At 54.4% G+C, this 21,030-nt stretch overlaps 1 protein-coding gene across 1 annotated transcript; it reads left to right on the top strand.

The window, feature by feature from the left end:
- The first annotated feature begins 12,727 nt into the window (after nt 1-12,727).
- Nucleotides 12,728-20,825, top strand: LOC100153899 (serpin A3-8). Its single transcript, XM_001928822.6, has 5 exons — nt 12,728-12,813; nt 14,647-15,300; nt 16,968-17,241; nt 19,286-19,436; nt 20,436-20,825. Exons 2-5 carry the CDS (start codon nt 14,649-14,651, stop codon nt 20,628-20,630), a joined length of 1,272 nt encoding a protein of 423 aa, XP_001928857.5. The 5' UTR covers nt 12,728-12,813; nt 14,647-14,648; the 3' UTR covers nt 20,631-20,825.
- The last annotated feature ends 205 nt before the right edge of the window (nt 20,826-21,030 follow it).

Below are 21,030 nucleotides of genomic sequence, written 5' to 3'. Positions count from 1 at the left end.
CACTGATAACATTTTTTTCCTCAAAAAAAATTCTCTCCAGAGCTTTCTTTAAGTCTGTTCATTATTATTAGATCTACTCAATTAAGGAACAGAAATAGATTTTCGTCCCTTAAAAATTTTACCTGAGGAGTTCCCACCGTGGCACAGTGGGTTAAGAATCCAATGGCAGCAGCTCCGGTCGCTGCCAAGGCGCAGGTTCAATCCCTGGCCCAGCTCAGTGCTTTAAAGGGATCCCCCCCTCGTTGCAGCTGCTGTGTAGGGCACGGCTGCGGCTCGGATTCCATCTGGCCCAGGAACTTCCATGCACCAAGGGAGCGGGCACTAAAGACAATGACCCTAAAACAAAACCCCATTTCCCTTTGCCTTGGTGGTCTTTGCTTCTGCCTATGAAATACTCATGAGGAACATGCGCAAATGCAGAATCATCAAAAGGCGCAGGAAAAACATCCTAACTGGAGCTGCCTTCCTGGCTGAGCAGAAACAAATTTGACTAGTATCCATGAGGACGCAGGTTCGATCCCTGGCCTCTCTCAGTGGGTTGAGGATCCAGTGTTGCCTTGAATTATGGTGTAGGTTGGGTCCTGCATAGCTGTGGCTGTGGGATAGGCCAGCAGCTGTAGCTCCGATTCGACCCCTAGCCTGAGCACCCCCATATGCTGCCAATGCGGCCCTCACAATACACACACACAAAATCCTAACTAATTGGTTTTTTATGATATATTGATTCTTGTTCATTTTTTATTCTTATTTATGAAGTCCTCCCCGAGGACCATGTAAAATCCCAGAGAACATAGAGAAGAACATGGGAAAATATTTCTCAAAATCGGGTCACGCTGAGGGAGCCCCAGCTAACACTGTGTTGTGTTTCTTTTAGAAGCCACTCTTCTTTGAAGGGTGTGTGTGCACGTGTGTGTCTGCACTATGAATCTCCACCCACACAGCTCTGCTTTGACTGTGCAGGAGCCATGTTTTCTGTAGCTGACCTGCATGTTGAGGTCCCCCTCCCCCGTTGTCACAGCGGGTGTGAGCTTGAGGCGCCCCAGTGTTTATCAGAGCACAAGGGTCTGGGCCTCTGGTCCCTGGCGCCAAGTGTCTTTGGGGACCCCTCTGCCTGGCCCTTCCTCCTGCTGCCTTTCATTACAGATTCACCCTAAGAGCTGGCTTTGCCTGTCCCTGACCTTGAGGTGTCCTTAGACTCCTCCCTGAGCCAATCACAGCCCTCCATCCATGACAACCCTTGGCGACCTCTGGGGACCCTTAGAGGTTCCATGGAAACAGTTTGGAAACCACTGGCTTCGTGCAGAGGCATCGCTTTGGCAGGAGGTTAACCTGAAGCCTCAAAGTGTCAGCTGTGTGACCGCAGGCAATTGAGTGGAAAACCCGCCATGTCCTAGCTCTCAGATGCAGATGACAGCACTTCCCTGAGAGTCCTCGCCCAGTCCTAGGAGGCAGGACCCACGGCCTGGGCTCCTGTGACAGGCACAGCGTCTGCAGCCGGACCTGTCCCAGGGGAGAGAGTGACACCAGGAGGGGCCAGAGCATCGCTCCAATGACTCAGCCCTTCCCGGGGGTAAAGCACGTCCATGAGCATCACTAGGCTTCAGCTTCATGGCAACGCTGAGCTCCCAGGAGGCAAAGCGGGAACTGGAGACTCGGGGAGTCAGGCTGCAAACAGCGGACACTCAGCCCAGGCCCCCAGCCCCAGGCGCAGAGCCACCCTGCTCACGGCTCTCTCTCCTCCACACGGGGATTTACACACACACACACACACACACACACCATGGAGGGGCCAGTCATTTTCCTTCCTGTTAATGTGTTGAGGGCGGGCGTTGGGACACAGGAGTCTCAGAACAGTCTGTGTCCCCCCAGGAGGCCACCTGTCACTATCCCTCCTGCAGGGACGAGCCTCTGGGTCAAGGCCATGCAGACCTGCTGACTGTCCCCAGCTCCTCTAAGGTTCAGGCAAAGCTTTCAGTTTCAGGTGAGTGTGGGGCTGCCCCCATGACCTTGACCACGGACCCCTCTCTGCTGGATTGGCTCTCTCCTGATCAAACTGCCCGTCTCATCTCAGGGGCCACCCTCCAGGAAGCCTTCCAGCAACATCCTGCCTCCTGCAGCCTCTCCTATGAGGGCCTCCTCTGACACACGTTGCTCAGGTGAGATTTGCTTGCTGTTTAGGGAAAGAATGGGTGAGTGAAGAAATACATATTCAGTAAGAGAAGAGGATAAAGCCATAGAACTGTCCCGATGCTGAGTCATTCACCAGAGCAGATCATCCGGTGAATGGACCGCCGGAGCCCACCTGCTCTGTGCCCATCAATACATGACACATCACACCCGACGCGTGAGGCTTTCCTGGAGGCCGCGTTTGAGTTGGTTCTTCCTCTCACTGACCAGAGGACTCATTACAGACACTGCCTTCTCCCCAGTCACCGTCACTTTGGCCTTGGCCATGACCTTCCTTGGGGCCCCAGCAGCCAGCAGGACCCACCTCCTAGAGGGCCTGGGTCAACCTCCCTGTGGGGCCCCAGGCTGAGGTCCAGGACCGCTTCTGGGATGTGCCGCCCACACTCCCTGGGCAGGACCCCAGCCCCTCCTGACCATGGTCAGCGCACGTTCAGCAGCCCGCGCCCAGGGGCCACCCAGGACCAGGGGGAGGCCCAGAGACCCACCCACGAGAATGTAGGGAGGCAGACCCAGGGCAAGCTTGAGGCCTGGGTGGACCCACTTGGGACCACACTCAGCAGTCCCAGGGGCCACGTGCTCCTCAGAGGCCAGAGAGCGTTTCTCCAATGGGGAATCTCCTTCCAGGAATCAGGGCCCCACTCACATCCCACCCCGACGCTTCTGGGGAGCCTCCCCTGCTGACCTACACATAGGAGGCATCCCATCAGTCTCTGCACACTGAATGGTGCCTCTGCTTGGATACCTCCAGAGATGGGGACCTCACCCTCTGTCCCACTTTAATGCCACATGTTCCATTTCTTTCAAAAAAGGGCTTTCCAGCTCAGTGAGCTTAAGAACTCCCTGGGGAGCCTCTTTGAGACGCAGGTGTCCTGTGCTCAGACCAGGAGATTCTGAGTTAGGACAGAGGTGAGTCAGGGACCCTGCGTTTACAAAGCTCACCTTCTTTCACCGCAGAGGTGATCCTGCAGCAGGAGGGCAGTGCTCTCCTCTCTGAGTCACCCTGTGGGCAAGCACTGGATTAAGGAGCTGGGCTTCCCTTCCTCTGGCAGGTCCGGGAGGCATGGATCAGGGCAGGCAGCACCCAAGGCAGCGAGCTCTTTACTTTTCCCCAAAAGAGCCATTAAGTCTGTGTCCCTCCCTCCTGCACCATGCTCCTAATTCAGGAGATGGCTTGAGCCTCCTCATAAGTGTCCAGAGCTCTGTGGGTCCCCAGGGGTTTGTACAGCCACTCCACCCTTTTGGTCCTCATCTGTGTGTCACTGATGATGACGCTAAGATTAACTCCCATTTCACAAATGAAGAGACTGAGCCTTTTTCCTTTCTTTCTTTTGTTCTTTTTTTTTTTTAATTGGCTGCAGCTGTTGCATATGGAAATTCCTGGGCCAGGGTTTGAATCGGAGCTGCAGCTGTGGCCTATGCCACAGCAATGCAGGATCCTTAACCATTGAGCAAGGCCAGGGATCAAACCCACCTCTGTACAGAGGCAATGTCAAGTCCTTAACCTGCTGAAGCACAACAGGAACTCCAAGAATGTTTGTTGTTGTTTGTTTTATTTCATTTTATTTTGGTTTATAAGGTGCCAGCCTGCACCACAGCCACAGCAACACAGGAGCAAGTCTCATCTGCAACCTACAACACAGCTCACGCAAACGCCAGATCCTTTAACCCGCTGAGCGAGAACAGGGATTGAATCCAAATCCTCATGGATACTAGTCAGATTCATAACTTGATGAGCCACAACCGGAACTCCAAGGCTGATTTTGTGTGTGTGTGTGGGTGTGTGAGTGTGTTTAGGGCTACACCCACAGCATATGGAGGTTCACAGGCAGGGATCCAATTGAAGCTACAGCTGCCAGCCTATGCCACAGCTACAGCAATGCCAGATCCAAAACAGAGATCTCTGCTCTGGAGAAGCTGCATTCTAGTATGGAGAGACAATAAAACTAAAAAAAATAACAAAGAATAAAATAGGAGAGTAAAATACATTCCCTGGTCCGTTGATGACAGGCGCTGTGGAGTGTGACATGCTCAGTGACATCCGTCTATGCACCGAACCCAGGAAGTGAAGAATAGTAGCGATTGGTGGAGAGACCTGACACCCATATCCTTGACTGTGCGGTCAAGGTCACCTTCACCAGTGAGGTGTGGGGTTGATATCCTGTGTCCTCTGAAGTGGGGTGATGAGAAGGGAACATCTCCTCCGTGGGATCGGCCCCCAAACATGTAACCTCACTGGGACCCTGAGAAACCACCACTCAGCAAAATACCTGACCAGCAGTGCTCCTCGAGAAAGTCAAGGTCAGGCAAAACAAGGAAAGCCTGACGCTGTGAACGGAAGGTTTGTGTCCAAACCCTCAGAATTCATGCGTTGAAAGCCTCACCCCCGATTGCTAGAAGGTGGGCTCACTGGGGGGTGACGAGAGGGTGGCACCCTCATGATAAGGATTGGTGCCCCTCCGAGAGACCCAGCCTCCCCTGCCTCTTCCCCTGTGACGGCAGGAGCGGAGACGAGCCCTCACCTGACCATGCCGCCTCCCTGACCGCCAGGCTGGACATCCAGCTTCCAGAACCGCAGAGAGTACATTCGTGCCGTGTATAAGCCACTCTGTCGCTGGTGTCTTGTGATGGCCTCCCAGACGGACTAAGACATTGAGACGCTGTCCCAGGCCAGAGCAAACTCAAGGGACCCGGCAACTAAATGGAATGCGGTTTCCCGGATGGGATCCACAGGAGAAAAAGGACATTAGCGAGAAACCGGGTGAAGTCCGAGTAAATCTGTACCGCAACGAGGTTCATTGCTTAGTTTTGAGAAAGAGATCATGGTTACATAAGACATGATGAAAAAAAAAAAGGAAAAGATTAAAAAAAGAAGTTCCCATCATGGCTCAGTGGTTAATAAACCTGGCTAGTATCCCTGAGGACACAGGTTCGATGCCTGGCCTCGCTCAGTGGGTGAAGGATCCGGCGTTGCCGTGAGCTGTGGTGCAGGTCACAGACACAGCTTGGATCTGGCGTTGCTGTGGCTGTGGTGTAGCCTGGCAGCTGCAACTCTGATTCGACCCCTAGCCTGGGAACTTCCTTGTGCCACTGGAGCGGCCTTAAGAAGACAGGAGAAAAAAAAGAGTGGCTGTAGCATGAATGAGCAGCTAGTGGCCTCAGGCCAAGGGCTGAACACTCGAGACACGTGCCCTGGTGGCCTCACTCAGGCTCCAAAGGCTGGTGTCACTTCGGCTTCTGACTTCACTCCATGTCATCATACTGCTGGGTTTCTTCAGCCTTGGAAAGAGGCTCCTAAAGACCTTGGCCCTGATGCCAGGAAAGCCAGAATGCACCTTCCACCTTCCCCACGGTGGCCCACCTGGGTCAGTTACCAACCCAGCTTCTTGGACCCGTGAGTCAGTAGAGATGGATAAGAGGCCAGAAGAGGACTTCAGGTAAGGCTTGACTGGGACTCAGGCTGAAGCCCAAGGCAGCGTGAACAAGCAACGGTCTCCCTTGCTCGCTCCCTGATGGGCAGGGGGCGAGCTGGTCCCTTACGCAGGGTGAGGGTAACCTGTGGGTGGGGCCGGAGCGGGGAGGCTTAGGTGTCTGCCCACTCCCTGGTGGTGCTGAGGGCAGGGGCAGGCGCCGTCCTCTGCTTCTGCTCCTGACACTTCGGGAGTGGCTGTTGGGTTTGGGGGCTGTTCGCCTCTTGTCGTTCCTAAGTGCCCCCAGTAGGCACATGCATGTACGCGGTTCCTGTCAACCCTTAGCGATCCTTGGTATTCTGTGGCTGGAGGGGACGTTTGTCTAGGTGCCATCACGGCAAGAAAGGGTCCCAGGGCCCAGCCGGTCTCAGGTCCATTTCAAGTCAAAGAAACCTGCCCAGCCACAGTGTTGGGGTGCAGGGTCGGCCACCCCAAATACACCTCAATGGCATACTGATTATTCTGAATTCAGTTACTCAAGAAATGGCCAGTGCGGGAGGGGCACTTTGACCCTCCTCTCTGCGTCCCTGAAAGCAGGGGGGGAAAGAAGGTGCGCTCCCAGAGTTCCCGTTGTGGCCCCGTGGTAATGAACCCAACTAGTATCCACTAGGTTGCACGTTCGCTCCCTGGCCTCGCTCAGTGGGTTAAGGATCTGGCATTGCTGTGAGCTGTGGTGTAGGTCCCAGACGTGGCTTGGATCCCGAGTTGCTGTGCCTGTGGTGTAGGCTGGCAGCTGCAGCTCCAATTGGACCCCCAGCCTGGGAATCTCCATGTGCCTCGGGTGTGGCTCTAAAAAGCAAAAGCAAAAAAAAAAAAGAAAGAAAGAAAGGGGCCCGCCCTTCATCTGGAGGTAGAAGGACGCCCTCACTGTCAGAGACAGGGAATTTGAGCCCAAGGAGCCTGTGTAAACAAACCTTGTTACTTCTTTAATGTGCTGTCCCAGGCCCCACAACTCTGTTTATATTTTTCACTAATCGAGTATTTCTTTGTCCTATCAACTCCTCACATATTTATTGTTTCTCAGTCTCAAAAGTATGAAGGCTACTGTTTTGGTCACCTTTTAGCTTCCATTTCTGAGAGACCACCGTGCACAGGAATTAAAATTTCTTTCTTTTTCTCATTTTGAGTCATTTTGAGCCTCCTCTTTGCTTCAGCAGGACGCAGTAACACTCAGCTTCTTTGACTATGCTTCCTTTCACAAAAGCACATATGTATATAAAGCGTGTGTGTGTGTGTGTGTGTGTGTGTGTGTGTGTGTGTGTGTGTAAAATGTCCTGACTTCCACACATGCTGCGATGGGAAGAGGTCTTCAAGCGAGAATGAGGTCATTTCCAACAGGGACTTTTGTGTTGGGCCGGCAGCAGAGTCCACCTGGACATGGTCAAACGTGCCAGTCCCTCTAGCACCATCCACATGTCCCAGGCAGTCCTCATTTAGGGACAGTATTTGCCACGGTGCTTGTAACAGCATGGGAGTGTGCGGTCTGCTGATGACGGCGTTTGCTTTAGGAAGCAGTTGCGAATGCCACCAATTGTTCTTCTTTCACAAGGTCCTACTTGAGTCACTTAAAAAAAAACCTTTTTGACATTGTCCATTTTAAACAAACCAGGTCTGGAGTTCCTGTTGTGGCCCAGTGGAAACGAACGCAACTGGGATCCGTGAGGATGCGGGTTCCATCCCTGGCCTCCCTCCCTGGGTTAAGGATCCGGCGTTGCCATGAGCTGTGGTGTAAGTCCCAGACGTGGCTCAGATCCCGAGTTGCCGTGGCTGTGGTGTAGGCCAGTGGCTGTGGCTCCAGTTCCATCCCTAGCCTGGGAAGCTCCATATGCTCTGCATGCGGCCCTAAAAAGCAAATTAGATAAATAAACAAGTAAGTAAATAAATGAATAAAATTAAAAATGAACCAGGTCTTTGGAACAGTGTTTCCTTCTTTCATAAAACAGGAGTGTTGCGCATTATTTTATATTTTAATTTCGGTTAACTTCATTCTACTTGTGAGTTTAGTTGTATCAGCTTATATTAGGTAAACCCACATGTATATAGATAGGTGTGTTCATTAATACATACACAGGGTACAAAAGCTTTTTCAAGTGTGGACTCTTTTAAACATCCAGAAATACAGAAAAAAAGTACAACAGATGCCCATGGGCTCAAAAACCAAAGAAACAGGTGACTTGACAAATGAAGAGAAAATGTGTTCCTTTATCTCCAGTTAATATCTCTCATGTCAATTTTATTTTAAGTTTTTAAATTTTTTTTCTTTCTTTCGTTCATCTTTCTAGGGCCGCACCTGTGGCAAATGGAAGTTCCCAGGCTAGGGATGAAATTGGAGCTGCAGCTGCCGTCTATACCACAGCCGTGGCAATACCCCATCTGAGCCGCATCTGCAAACTACACCACAGTTTGTGGCAACGCCAAATCCTGAACCCACTGAGTGAGGCCAGGGGTCAAACCCACATCCTCACAGAGACAAGGTTGCGTTCTTAACCCACTGGGCCACAGCGGGAACTCCATCATGTCAATTTCATTATTGGTTCAGCCACCAGAACTCAAGAGGGGGAAATTTCTCCCTGCCCAGCAGAAGTCACAGGTGGGAGTGGTGAATGACAGAGACAAAGTTCCCATTCAGCTGGGACCCCAGCTCACCTAGAGGACACAGACTTCCCTGCATAGATCCACAGACAACTGATAACTTAAAAAGGCAATGACTCCAGTACCTATACAAGAATTATAACCCAAGATTATAATTTTCTTTATATGCTCAAGCACAGAGATGTCTTCCTATATTTTAAAAGGAAGAGCCTGGGAGAACTACCATGTGACCCAGCAATTCCACTCCTGGGAATATATCTGGAAAAAAAAAAAACCACTCATTTGAAAGATACACGCACCTCCAATCTTCAGGGCAGCATTATTTGCAATAGCCAAGACATGGAAGCCACTAAATGTGCATCAACAGACGCATGGATAAAGATGTATGTGTATATACAATGGAGTGCTACTCAGCCACAGGAAATAACGAAAATTTGCCATTTGCAATAACTGGGGTGGACTCGGAGGATGTTGTGCTAAGTGGAATAAGTCAGAGAAAGACAAATACTGTCTGATACCATTTATACATAGAATCTAAAAAATACGACAATGTAGTGAACATAGCAAAAAAGAAAGAGACTCACAGATTTGGAGGACAGACTAGCTGCCAGTGGGGAGGGAGAAGGGGGAGGGGCAACATAGGGGGAGGAGATTAAGAGGCGCAAACGATGAGCATGAACTATGCTCTAAGGACATACTGTACAATGCAGACTATTTAATTCGCACATTTTAGCAACCCAAGTGGCGTATAAGTCTTCACTTGGTAAATCCCTGTAGTGAATACGTCTATCCTGGAACCGGGGCCATAGGGTACCTCAAGCACCCTTTAAAAAAGACAAGGCAGAAAGAACAAGGTAAAGTGGAATGGAAAAAGGAAAAAAAAAGGAAGAAAAGCGTGGGAGGTGTACTTCAATTGAAAGAGGCAGAAAGAACAGCGGCAATTAGAATGTCGAAAAAAAAGTAGAAGACGGAGAAGAAAAAAAGGAAAAAGCAGGGGAGGGTAGACAAGCCTGAGGTTGGCATCAGGTTGAATTTTCCCAAACTCCACCAACTCCATCTCAGGGTCCTTGGATAAATCATGAGACAAAGACGTCGAAATTTTTTTATTTTTTATTTTTTAAAAATGTTATTGTAGTTGATGTATAATGTTCTGTCAATTTCTGCTGTACAACGAAGTGACCCAGTCATACATTGCATATTATATATATAACGTCAGAAAAAGAACATATGTATGTGTGTGTGTGTGTGTTCTTTTTCTCACATTATCCTCTATCTTGTTCCATCACAGGTGACTAGATATAATTCCCGGTGCTAGACAGTAGGACCTCATTGCTTATCCACTCCAAATGTAATAGTTTGCATCTATGAACCCTAACTCCAGTCCAGCCCACTCCCTCCCCTTCTGCCAGGCAACCGGGTAGCAGTTCTCCATGCCCATGAGTTTGTTTGTTTCTTTTTTTCCCCTGTGGAGAGTTTCGTCTGTGCCATATATTAGATTCTGGATGCAAGCAATACCATATGGTATTTGTATCTCTCTTTCTGACTTACTTCACTTAGAATGAGAGTCTCTAGTTCCATCCATGTTGCTGCAAATGGCATTATTTCATTCTTTTCATGGCTGAGGAGTATTCCATTGTGTATGGAACATGCAATCCATTCATCTGTCAGGGAACATTTAGGGGGTTTCCTTGTCTGGGCTGTTGTGAACAGTGCTGCAGTGAACAGAGGGGTGAATGTATCTTTTTCTTCGTCTTTCTTTTTTTGCTTTTTAGGGCCACACCCAAGGCATATGTATGGAAGTTTCCAGGCGAGGCATCAAATTGGAGCTACTGCTGCCGGCCTACCCCACAGCCACAGCTACACCATATCTGAGCCACATCTGCAACTTACAGTGCAGTTGATGGCAATGCTACATCCTTCACCCACTGATCCAGGCCAGGGATTGAACCTGCATCCTCATGGGTACCAGTCGGGTTCGTTACTGCTCGCTGAACCACAATGGGAACTCTCAGTGTGTGTTTTTCAATGAAAGTTTTGTCCAGATATGTGCCCAGGAGTGGGATTGCTGGGTCATACAGTAGTTCTAAATTTAGTTTTCTGAGGTACCTCCATTCTGTTTTGATTTGAGAACAGAACTGACTTTTGTTAGCTTTGCTTCTGTTCTGTGTCATAATTCCCTTATGACCAGGCCCTAAAGGACACAGTGAATCAACCATCCTTGCATGAGCAGTGCTTATGGAATGGAAAAAAAAAAAAAGCCTGCATGAATACGTTGGACAAAGCAGGGCAATGAAGGCTGTAAGAACTCAGAGAATGAGCTGAGAGATGGCCAGAGGTGTCATGCATGGGGCCCTGAGTCTTAGTCTGGAACTCCAGGGGACAGAGGGCCCCCAGGACACATGAGCCCTCCTTGGGCATCCTCAGTGGTACCTAGGAAAGATAGAACATGCCCAGCTTCACATGAAATGGAGGCTTAGACTAAGTCAGTTCAGTTTAAGGAAATGATGGCTCTTTGGGGGGGCTGGGGAATTTGGGGACACTCAGGTAAAACTGATAGTCATTATGGTCAGTGTCCGTTCTTATTTTCCCTCAAAGGAACCCCCCCACCCCAACTTTTAGCTAGAACCCAGCGTAGAACTCTGCACTGCCCAGACTCGGCCAGCTACGTGTGGCCCTAGGATCGAGCTCTGGCCAATGGAACGGAAGCGGACATGACTTCTGCGTGGGTACCAAGTAGAACATTTAATTCAAAGCCAAGTTTGTGCCTATCCCTGCCGCCTGCCTTTTAACCGGAAGGTGGAGCAGTCATGAGCCATCTGAGTCGTGGCAAACAGACCTCAGGAGTAGCAGAGCAACAGGAGAGAAGGAGTCTCGGCGCCCAAACAGGTGGCACCACCATGGCACCCCACTGCCTCCATCTGGACTTACAAGAAAGATAAATAAACGATAGACTTGTTTCAGCCTCTATGTTGTTGGTATTCTGTGTAGCTTAAAAATTCGAGAAAAATCTGATCCTGAGAGGACGTCGACTGTCATTTCGGGAAGGATGGGACCAAAATCTTTGTAGTCTCATCCATGCTTTACAGTCAGCAGATGTCGCCCAAGCACTCAGGGGACCATCCTGTCCTGGTAAAGCTCAGCTCTGGGACGGTTTGCGTCGGCTTTAGCCAGACCGCGGTCAGGGGCGTTTCGTAGCTGCGCTTCAGAGGCGAGGCGATGCAGCCGGAGAGAGTTACAGTCAAGGGCTCGAAGTCACACAGCTGGTGAGTAGGACTTCCCCGGTTCAAGTTTATCTCATGCCGAAGCCACACCCTCTCCACGAAGCCAGTGGCTCCCAAACGCTGCTCCGTGGAACCCCTAGACGTCCTAGGTCTGTCAAGTGTTGTCGTGGAGGGAGGGTGGTGACAATGAGGACTGAAGGAGAAGATTTTCCCATGAGCCGAAGAGGGGCCTGGGATGAGCTCAGAGGGAGTCTAAGGAGACCTCGGGGCCAGGGATGAAGGCCGGGCAGCTGTGACAGTGAACCAGCAGTGAAGGGCAGCTGGACCAGGACGAGGGACACAGCAGGGCTCCAAAGGCAGATGGCGCCAGAGACCAGCGGCCCGGGTCACTGGTACCCTCTGCCCTCTGGGGGCGCTCAGGCGAGCGTCCCTTCTCTGGGAATGGGAATCAAGCCATACGCAAAGGGTATTATTACCTGTTAAAAACATAGTTGAATTTGTGTTGGGAGATTCCTACCGCATCCACACGCTAATCAAGGAAAAGTGACATCAACACACCAGAGTGGGAGCTGGGGGTGTCCCAGAGTGACACAAGTATGGGGAATACTGTCTTTTCCCGTTCTTTTGTCTTTTTATGGCCTAACCTGCAGCGTATGAAAGTTCCCAGACGAGGGGTCGAACCAGAGCTGTATCTGCCGGCCTACACGACAGCCAGAGCCAAGCTGGATCCGAGCCACATCGGTGCCCTACACCACAGCTTGCAGCAACGCGGGATCCTTAACCCACTGAGTGATGCCAGGATCCAACCTGCATCCTCAAGGATACTAGTCGGGTTCTTAACCCCGATGAGCCACAAGGGGAACTCCGAGGGGAATATTTTCCAATTCCTCTACATTCTCTGTTTCACATGGTCCTTAATGAGGGAATCATAAGCGGGGGAAAAAAGGAACAAAAACCATAAACTTGGAAATAAAAAAGGGTTATTTTTAAGCATCCCTGTTTATCTATTCTGAGCATTCACACATTTCTCAGTAAGTATTTCTTAAAATAAAAAAAAAAAAAGAAAATCTCTCAAGGGAAATTTCCAAAATTTACTTCTTTTTTTAAGGTACAAAAAGTGATCAGTTTGTGTAACTACGTTATTCAAATAGTAAATGCTGTTACCAGAAATGATCAGCTGCCCATTTCCAGTCTGAGGACGGAACACTGTGTTGTCACCGCAAACATTTCCCAAACAGGGGAGGGGACCTTTGCAGGGATAAATGGGCAGCGGCCCCTGGAAAGCCCAGCATTGCGGGCAGGTGGTGGCTCTGGGTCCACTCAGCGCATCCCGCTCTGCGAGGCAGGTAAGCCCTGATGCTCCCACTCGGGGACACAGGGGCCCCTTTGCTGGAGGTTCTAGGCCTTGGCCCAGGGCCTGTGGCACGGGGGCAGGAGGGAGGCAGGACGTGTGTCCAATGCGGGGACGGCTTTGCGCCCTCTGAGGACCTGTCCTGTCTCTGGGGCTCTTTTTCATCCTGCAAAGGGAGGGACCTGCCCCAGTTCTCCGGGGGTCCCTTCAGGCTCTGCCTCTGTGGGATGCTGATTCGAGCCAGCTGTGCCCCTCATGCAGCTGTGCCCCCCTCCCTTGCCAGGGCCAGACCTCCGTGAGTGCCATGAGGTGGTCTCCCTGCCTGGCACAGGGCACTGCTCTGGGCAGAGCCCACAGGGTCTCCAGGGAGACCTCCAGGGCCCCGGGCCAAGCCGACAGGCAGGTGCGTCTGTCCAGTAACTGAAGGGACAGACCCTCAGAAACACAGCCAGCCCTCCAACCTGGCCTCTCAGTCACGGGCTATTTCTCCAAAAATTTTATTTTGGGGGGGGGAAATGCTTAACTCTTTTTGAAAGAAATGGTTGCATGAGACCAAAGGAAACGAAGAGTGGTGGCGATTTATTGCCTCTCTCCTGGGCTTGTCCAACAGCCTCTCCGCTGGCCTCTGGATGAGACTCAGCTCAGCTCCCTCGCCTCCCCCTCCCTCTTCTGCTTTTCTCTCTCTTCCCCTCCTCCCTCCTAACCCCCCTGCCGTCCAAACATCTCTTCTAAACTCTGCGCTGAGCGGGCAGAGGCTGAAGGGAAATAATCCTGCTTCTTGAGGTCCCCACCGTTGAACTCAGCCTCTTTCAGGCTTTTGTGCAGAGGCACCGTCCCCTGTCCCCAGGGACCACAGCTTGGAGATACTGAGAAACTTGTAGATACTGAGAGGTGGTGGCGTGTGGAGGAGGTGACAGCCCGAGAATTCCTCTTCTTGGCCAGGCATCATTTATGTCACCTGAGCCATTCAACATGTTGCACAGAAATGGGATCTGGGGCTCAGAGAGCTTTAGTCACTTGCTTGTCACCACAGAGCCATCACAAGTGATCACAATGAAACCCTCATTCACCTCTCTGAGACCCTGAGGCCAGGCTGCTTCCTCCCCACCTGGAGGCCTTTCCAGGCTGATGGTGGAGACACCCACCATGTGGGCACCTGGCAGGGGCTGGAAAGAACACTCTAGCAACCTGGGCCTTTCCCCCGGCCCCTAGCAGGGCCACCTATGCTCCAGCTCTGCTCCCGATGCCTTTGGGGGCCCTGCTCACTGAACCCTCACTGTGAGCAGGCACCACGACCTGCCTGCCTGCCTGAGGTCACACTTGTCATCAAGAGGCCAGGAGGGGCCCTGTGGCCTCTGAGTCAGGGCAGGGTTCCTCCCTGGGGTTCCACCTGGGGACACACAGGGGACCTAGTGGAAAAGGAGCCCCTGCCTCCCAGTCCCCTCTGAGGGTGTCTGCTCCCCCGGCAGGAGGGGGACGGGTTCTCCCTGGATAGCACCTCCCCCATCACCAGCTTCCCCACCTCGGAGCCTGGCACCCCAGGCTTCTCACCCTCGCTCCTCCGCGTGCCTGCTGTGGGACCTGGGAAAAGCCCCTTCCCCTCTCTGGGCCCAGTTCTCCGCTGGGGAGCCTGGGAACCATTCTCGCACTTGCTCAAAGGCTGAGAGGGAGCCCAGACCAGCCTCCTGGATAATGGGAGCCCAGGAGGTGCCTCCCCCTGGGAGGTGACAGAGCAGCAGAGACAGCAGACTGCAGGCCACACAGGGGAAACGGGAGGTGCTCGGGGCAGCTTCTGACCTCTGAGACCTAAAGGAGTTTTGCTTTTCAGACATGAGGGCGGAGGGCATGTCCCTCTTCCTGGCTCTGGGCCTCCTGGTGGCTGGGCTCTGCTCCAGGGTCCACTGCGTCCCAGCGGATGACCTTGCCTCAAAGACTGTGACCCTGAAGGGCCAGATCACGAAGCTGCCAGCGCACAACACCGCCGTCGTCTCCAGCAACACCGACTTCGCCTTCAGCCTCTACAAGCAGCTGGTTTCTTTAGACCCCAATAAGAACGTCATCTTCTCCCCGCTGAGCGTCTCCATAGCCTTGGCCTTCCTGTCTCTGGGGGCCCGAGGCTCCACCCTGACAGAGCTCCTGGAAGGCCTCAAGTTCAACCTCACAAAGACCCCCGAGGCAGAAATCCACCAGGGCTTCCAGCACCTCCTGCGGGCCCTCAGCCAACCCAGCAACCTGCTGCAGCTGAACGTGGGCAACGCCATGTTCGTGGATGAGCGGCTGAAGCTGCTGGACAAGTTCGTCCAAGATGCCCGTGAGCTGTACTTCTCCGAGGTCTTCTCCATCAGCTTTAAGGACTCCGATGCTGCCGTAGAGTTCATCAACAACTATGTGAAGAATAAGACCAAGGGGAAAATTGTGGATTTGTTCAAACAACTTTCCCCGGATACCGTCCTGGTTCTGGTGAACTGCATCTACTTTAAAGGTGGGTGCCCTGTTGGGGTTCAGAGGGAAACGCATGAAGTTTTGTAACTTCGGGCTTATTTCTGTCTTGCCTCAGCCAGTGTGTCCTTAGTTAAAACATTACTGGGCGGGGGGCGGGGGGGCTGCCCTTGGCTGAGGGGGGCTTGGCACCGAGGCTGTGTCCCAAACATAGGATTTGTCTATTTGGGGTTTTTCCGAGTGGCAGTTTTTATTGCGGAAGCTAAGGGCTCGGAAGCCTCCTAAGTCTTTGCCTGGGGCAGAGGGAGACCTGTATGCTGGCTGCAGTTTTGCCTGGCTGGCAGGTGGATGGAGCTTTGCTTTCAGATCCCTGGGGCGGGCGGGACGCCAGGTTCCTGCGCAATGAGACGCTTTTGGACCCGCTCAGGGAGGCTTGCACTTGGCACACCGCGGCCTGTGCCTGACCTGGGTCAGGTTGAAGGGGACTTGGTTTCTGGGGGCAGAGGTGGGGTTGGCAGCTGGCCTCACCCTGAGGCAGCCTCTGGGGAGCCCGGCCGCCCCCGGGGTTTCAACTGTGCTCCTTGATAAGTAAGCGAGTGGGCGTGGCAAGGCCCTCACGGGGAGGAAGCCTCAGGGAAGAGGAGCAGCCAGGACAGGAGGTTCTCCCAGTCTCCGGTTGGTCCAGGGCCCCTTCCCACGGATAGAAACTGAGCCTTGCCCACCTCAGCCCGGGACTCGATGCTGATGAGCGGGAAGGCAGATTTCACACCGGAAGCCAGCAGCGCACAGAGAGGACCCGGAATAGATAAGGACACCAGGGCCACTGAGCCCGGGGCGGTCAGGTGCCTAAGAGACACTGGCTGGGGGGAGGCAGGTTAGTCCCGAGCCAGGGGCTCCTGCTGGGCTCTGGCAGTGGCCAGGGCCTGCCTGGGTTTTCCTCTGTAAATGAAGGCACCGAATTGCTTGTCTCTGGGAAAAAATCCAGATCTGTCTTGGGATGTTTGATGTTCGAATCTCCTGTGCTTTCCTGTCTTCCCTCCCTGCCTTGTCCTGTCCTGCGAATCTGTGCCACCCCCACCTGCCCCAGGGACACTCCAGGCAGCTCAGCTTTCCTTCCACTCATGGGCACACAGGGAAGGCTGGGAACAAAGCTGGAAGTGGGGAGACCACACGCCCAGGGAAGCCCCAGGGCTCTGCTCTGCTGGAGAAGCTCCCCACTGAGTGCTCCAAACTCCCGGGGTGGGGAGACCCGAGCCTTCTCCTCTGCTGACCCCGCCCTGCCCTCCCGGGCCCCATGGGGCTCCTGATCCAGCCTGGTCCCCAAGCCTGCGGAGATGTGCCCTCTCTGAGAGGCCAACGCCTAACCTCTGGTCACTCACGCTGTTCCCTCAAGGACCAGGATGTCCCATTTGTCCCCAGGCCCAGCCTGCGCCCACCTCTCCCTTGCCCCCCACATCCCTCTTGGTTGCTCACGTAGCACAGTTACCCAGGCTTCCTTCCTGGCCCCTTCACCCCCCGACCTGTGGGGATCACCCCATCCCCAAGGGCGTCCCCACCTGCCCAGGAGGATGTGCAGACCTAGGAGGCCGCCCCTAGGGGCACATGGGGGTGTTGGTGTGTGGGGTGTCTTCACCCCCAGGGATCAGGGCAGAGGGGGCAGAGGCAGGCAGCCCTTGCATCTCAGACTCTCGACTCTCCCTCTGCCTCCAGCCAAGTGGAAGATGCCCTTCAATCCCAGCTTTACCACGGAGGCAGATTTCCACGTGAGCAAGAACAGGACGGTGAGGGTGCCCATGATGGGCATTTCGGGCCGGACCCTGCCTTACTTCCGGGACGAGGAGCTGGCCTGCACGGTGGTGGAGCTCCCGTACACCAGCAACGACAGCGCGCTCTTCATCCTCCCTGACGACGGCAGGATGGCGGCCGTGGAAGCCCAGCTGCTCCCGGAGACGCTGAGGAGGTGGAGAGACTCCCTGCACCAGAGGTGACTGTCCCCAGCACCCGGTGCTTTGCAGGGGGTGGGGGGCACCTGCCTCCTGGGCCCTTCCCTCTTGTCCTGGACTCCTGATCCCCAGCACTCGGGGCCTCACTCCCATCCTGGGCGGGGGCAGAGGCGGGAGAGCCCAGCCGGGAATGACCTTGCCCTTTGGTGCCTGCGTGGCCTTGGCCTGAAGTTTTCCTTTGTGTAAGGGGCCGAGGCGCCTCGCACTCGGATAAGAACCGGACTTCAGGCATCTGCCACCCCCCCCAACCCTCCCACGTGTTGACTCTGTGTCTGCCAGTCTGAGGGGGGCGCCGGGTCAGAACCCTGACTGGCATCCGGGCTCAGGGGAGGCCGGCTCTGAGGTCAGCTCCGCGCGGGCTCCGCGTTACACTCCCTCCTTTCATCAGTCGTCCAGTCTCACGGGGTCCGTAGGATCACTGAGGACCTACTACGTGCAGGGGCTAATTTAGATCCCGAGGGGAGGGTGGCAGACGAAGCCTTAACCCCTGCCCTCGCGCGGCTTAGTGCGTAATTGAGGAGACGGACAAGGAGCAAATGAAATGAATTCCCTGGTGTGTCGAAAGGGAAGGAATGGGGAGGGGGCCTAGGAAAGTAGAATAAAATGATTAGGAAATTCGACCCCAGACGTCGTTTGAGATTTTAAATAGGGTGACCGTCAGATGACGTTTGAGGTGAGGAATTGAGCCCCGAGACGATGTCAGGGAAAAGCATTCCTGGCACGGGGAACAGCCTGTGCACAGCCTCAAAGGCAGGAGGAGCCTGCTGTGATTGAGGATCAGGGAGGCCAGAGCAGCAGAAGCAGAGGGAGGGAGGGGGGAAGTTGGGAGAGGTCAGGGCCCCCGGGGAGGTCAGGTTCTGTGGGGGCTGCAGACCCCTTGACTGCCACCCCGCCCCCGAATGTAAACAGAGAGTCAGCACAAGGTCTGAAGTGAGAGAATGACTGATTGGGTCATGTCCCAGTGGGATCCCCCAGGGGGCTGAGTGGAGACCAGTCTGCAGAGACAAGCCTGGAGGCAGGGAGGCCAGCCTGGAGCCCAGTGCAGTCACCAGGGGCAGCAGCTGGGGCTGGACCAGGAGGGAGCCAGCAAGTGTGAGAAGCAGGTGGATTCTGGATAAAATGTGGGCAGACACACAGGCCAGAACGTGGAAGAACGAGAGGGACAACAGAGGGAGAGGCAGTGCTGGCCCTGTGTCTGCAAGAGGCACAGGGAGGGTGTGTGGGCAGCAGTGCAGGGGGTGGTGGGGGAGAGCTCCAGCCCCAGAGCCCCGCTCCCAGGCTCACGGTCCCCCAGCCACTCCCTCTGCTTCTCTGGGGCTCAGCTGCCTCCTGAGAGGGACAGTCCTTGATCCACTGTCCTGAGTGGGAGGTTCGGCAGATCCAAGGGAGTAATGGTTGTGGAAGGCAAGATGGGGCCCTTCGATTCGTTGATTGATGTCCCCAAGGCCCTTGGATGCAGCCCCCAGCCCTCCATGTCCCCCCAAGCCCCTGCCCAGCCCTCACTTCCCTGCCCCCCACACTCACCTGCCCTCCACGCTGTGGCGCAGCCCCTCTTTCCTCCCTCTTTCCTGCAAGTGCCTCCGCCTGCCCCCTGTCCTCCTGGTTCCCAGCCAGCTCCTTCCCACCTCTGGGACTCGGGCTCCATGGCACCTCCTCCAGGAAGCCCTCTTGGTGCCCATGGAGCCAGTGGCCACAGCAGAGTCTCCCAGCAGCGGCGGACTCCCTGTTGGACTGAGGGAGGTTCGCGCTGCCCTGCAGGCGCCCGGGGGAGAAGCAGGACCAGGCGTGGGCACCGCCCCAGCCCCAGCCTTGGTGACTGCCTGGCCTGATAGACTCCTGCAGAGGTGAACGGAGGCCTAGTGGGTTCAGGAGATGTAGCCTGGGGGGGTAAGAACCCGAGGAAAGGAACCTTCTTTTCTGGGGTAAGGCGGCAATGGGCGTGGAACCAAGAAGGCTGTGCTGTGAGGGGTGATCAGTGGCACAGCCTTCCGAGCAGAAGTTCACGTTTATTTTCTTGTTTCCTAGACGGATAACTGCCCTCCACCTGCCACGGTTTTCCGTCTCCGGGGACTATACGCTGCATGACATCCTTCCCCACCTGGGCATTAAGAAAGTCTTCAGCCATCAGGCTGACCTGTCAGGAATCACAGATCAAGCACGCCTGAAAGTTTCCCAGGTCAGTCTTCACACTGGACAGTCCATCTTCCTCATCGGAGGGTGAAAAGCGAGGGCCCGAGAGACGTTCGGGTAAACCAGAATTGGCAAAGTCATTGCCTTTCTTGTAACTCAGTCCCCCTCCCTGGGCGACTCTCATGTTGTGGCCAGGTCCCCATCTGACCTGACAGATGATGTGACCCAGAAGCCTCTCATGCGGAGGGACCCGGGGAGGTCAAGCCGGGGACCCCCAGGCCAGGCTCCGTTGTTCACAGCCTGTAGAGGCAGATGATTAAACTCCCGTACCCCTCCAACTTCTCCCCTCAAAAGGAAGATCATGCTTCCTGGCTGGTGTGTGGTGCCCAGCAGAGCGGGTCAGAGGAAAGAGAGGATAGCACTGGCCATAGAGCCGTCATGATGCAAACACACGAAGAGCCCACGGGAAGAACATCAGGGGCCCTGGCACGGAGACCTTGGGAGCAGAGTGGTCAGAGAGAATGAGGGTGACCGGGCAGCCCCCTAGTCTCCCCTGCATCCCACCTGCCAAAGGATGCCTGTATGCCAAGGGGCCGCGGGGTCCCAGGCTGGGAAGCCACCACATCCTCTGCAAAGTAGCCGAGGGCCCCAGGGACACGGAGCTGAGGCTGGACACGTGCAAAAGGCACCCCAGCCCATCTGCTTCTTGGCCGTGGACGGGCCGTGGACAGTTGTCCGTAGGAAAAGGGGCTTCCCTGCCTCCTGCAGCTGGGCTGGGGGTGGGGAGGCAGCACCGTCTCTGGTTTAAGAGAGAAGGGAGCCCCTGCTCTTTGCCTCTGTGACCCCTGGGCAACTCTCTTCGAGCCTTGGAGCCTCCGTTTGCACACCCGTGCATCACAACTGCGTGACCCCACTGAAAGGTGTGTCGGGGGAACAAGCAGATTGAGCAGGCTGATGGCACAGTGACAGGCCAGCAGCTGCTGCTGGATGAGTGTCAGTCCCCTTAGAGGAGTTCTCTCGTGGGTAATGACTGGTGTTCCCACAGGTGGTCCACAGAGCTGTGCTTGACGTGGACGAGGAGGGCACGGAAGGAGCTGCTGCCACGGGAATCAGCATAGAACTCACATCCATAGAGTTTTTGACGGTGCATTTCAACAGGCCCTTTCTCTTTTCCATAATTCACAAAGACACCCAGAGCATCATCTTTTCAGGCAAAGTCACCGACCCCAGTCAAGCCTAGAGCTCCCCTCCAAGTGCCAGGTCTCCTCATTAAGGAGCTGGGTGCCCTGGTCCCTGGGGCAGCCTGGCACCACCTGCTCACCCTTGGGAAGGTGACAGTCGCCCTCTGGAGGCTCCACATGCCCAGGGAGCCTGCGCCCTGCTCCGCGGAGGCTCTGAGACCTCGCACAGCAATAAAGCATCTTTCTGAGCTGGACTCCTTCCTTCCTGTGCATCCCTGCCCTGATCTGCCCAACTCCACCCCTGCTTCCCACCTGGGCCCCGAGGCTGAGCTCCCGACCTGCCACACACGCTCCGCTCCCAGGCTCTGGCCCCTGGGCTTCGGTCTCACCAGCAGACCCAGGAGCAGACTCTGGGCTCTGACCAAGCCCAGTGGACTCAGGCCCAGGACTGCGAGGGGC

This window comes from Sus scrofa, chromosome 7 (genome assembly GCF_054392235.1).
Source record: "Sus scrofa isolate SSC_HxYL_T2T_F1_AM1 chromosome 7, Sscrofa_HxYL_maternal_Yorkshire_Landrace_v2.0, whole genome shotgun sequence".
NCBI classification, from domain to species: Eukaryota; Metazoa; Chordata; class Mammalia; order Artiodactyla; family Suidae; genus Sus; species Sus scrofa.
This window is presented reverse-complemented; position numbering and strand designations above follow the sequence as displayed.

Coding starts and splice junctions, on each gene's coding strand:
- LOC100153899 (XM_001928822.6), top strand. CDS start 14,649: ATGAGGGCGGAGGGCATGTCCCTCTTCCTGGCTCTGGGCCTCCTGGTG. Junction 15,301..16,967: donor GAACTGCATCTACTTTAAAG/GTGGGTGCCCTG, acceptor CTCTGCCTCCAG/CCAAGTGGAAGATGCCCTTC. Junction 19,437..20,435: donor CACGCCTGAAAGTTTCCCAG/GTCAGTCTTCAC, acceptor GTGTTCCCACAG/GTGGTCCACAGAGCTGTGCT.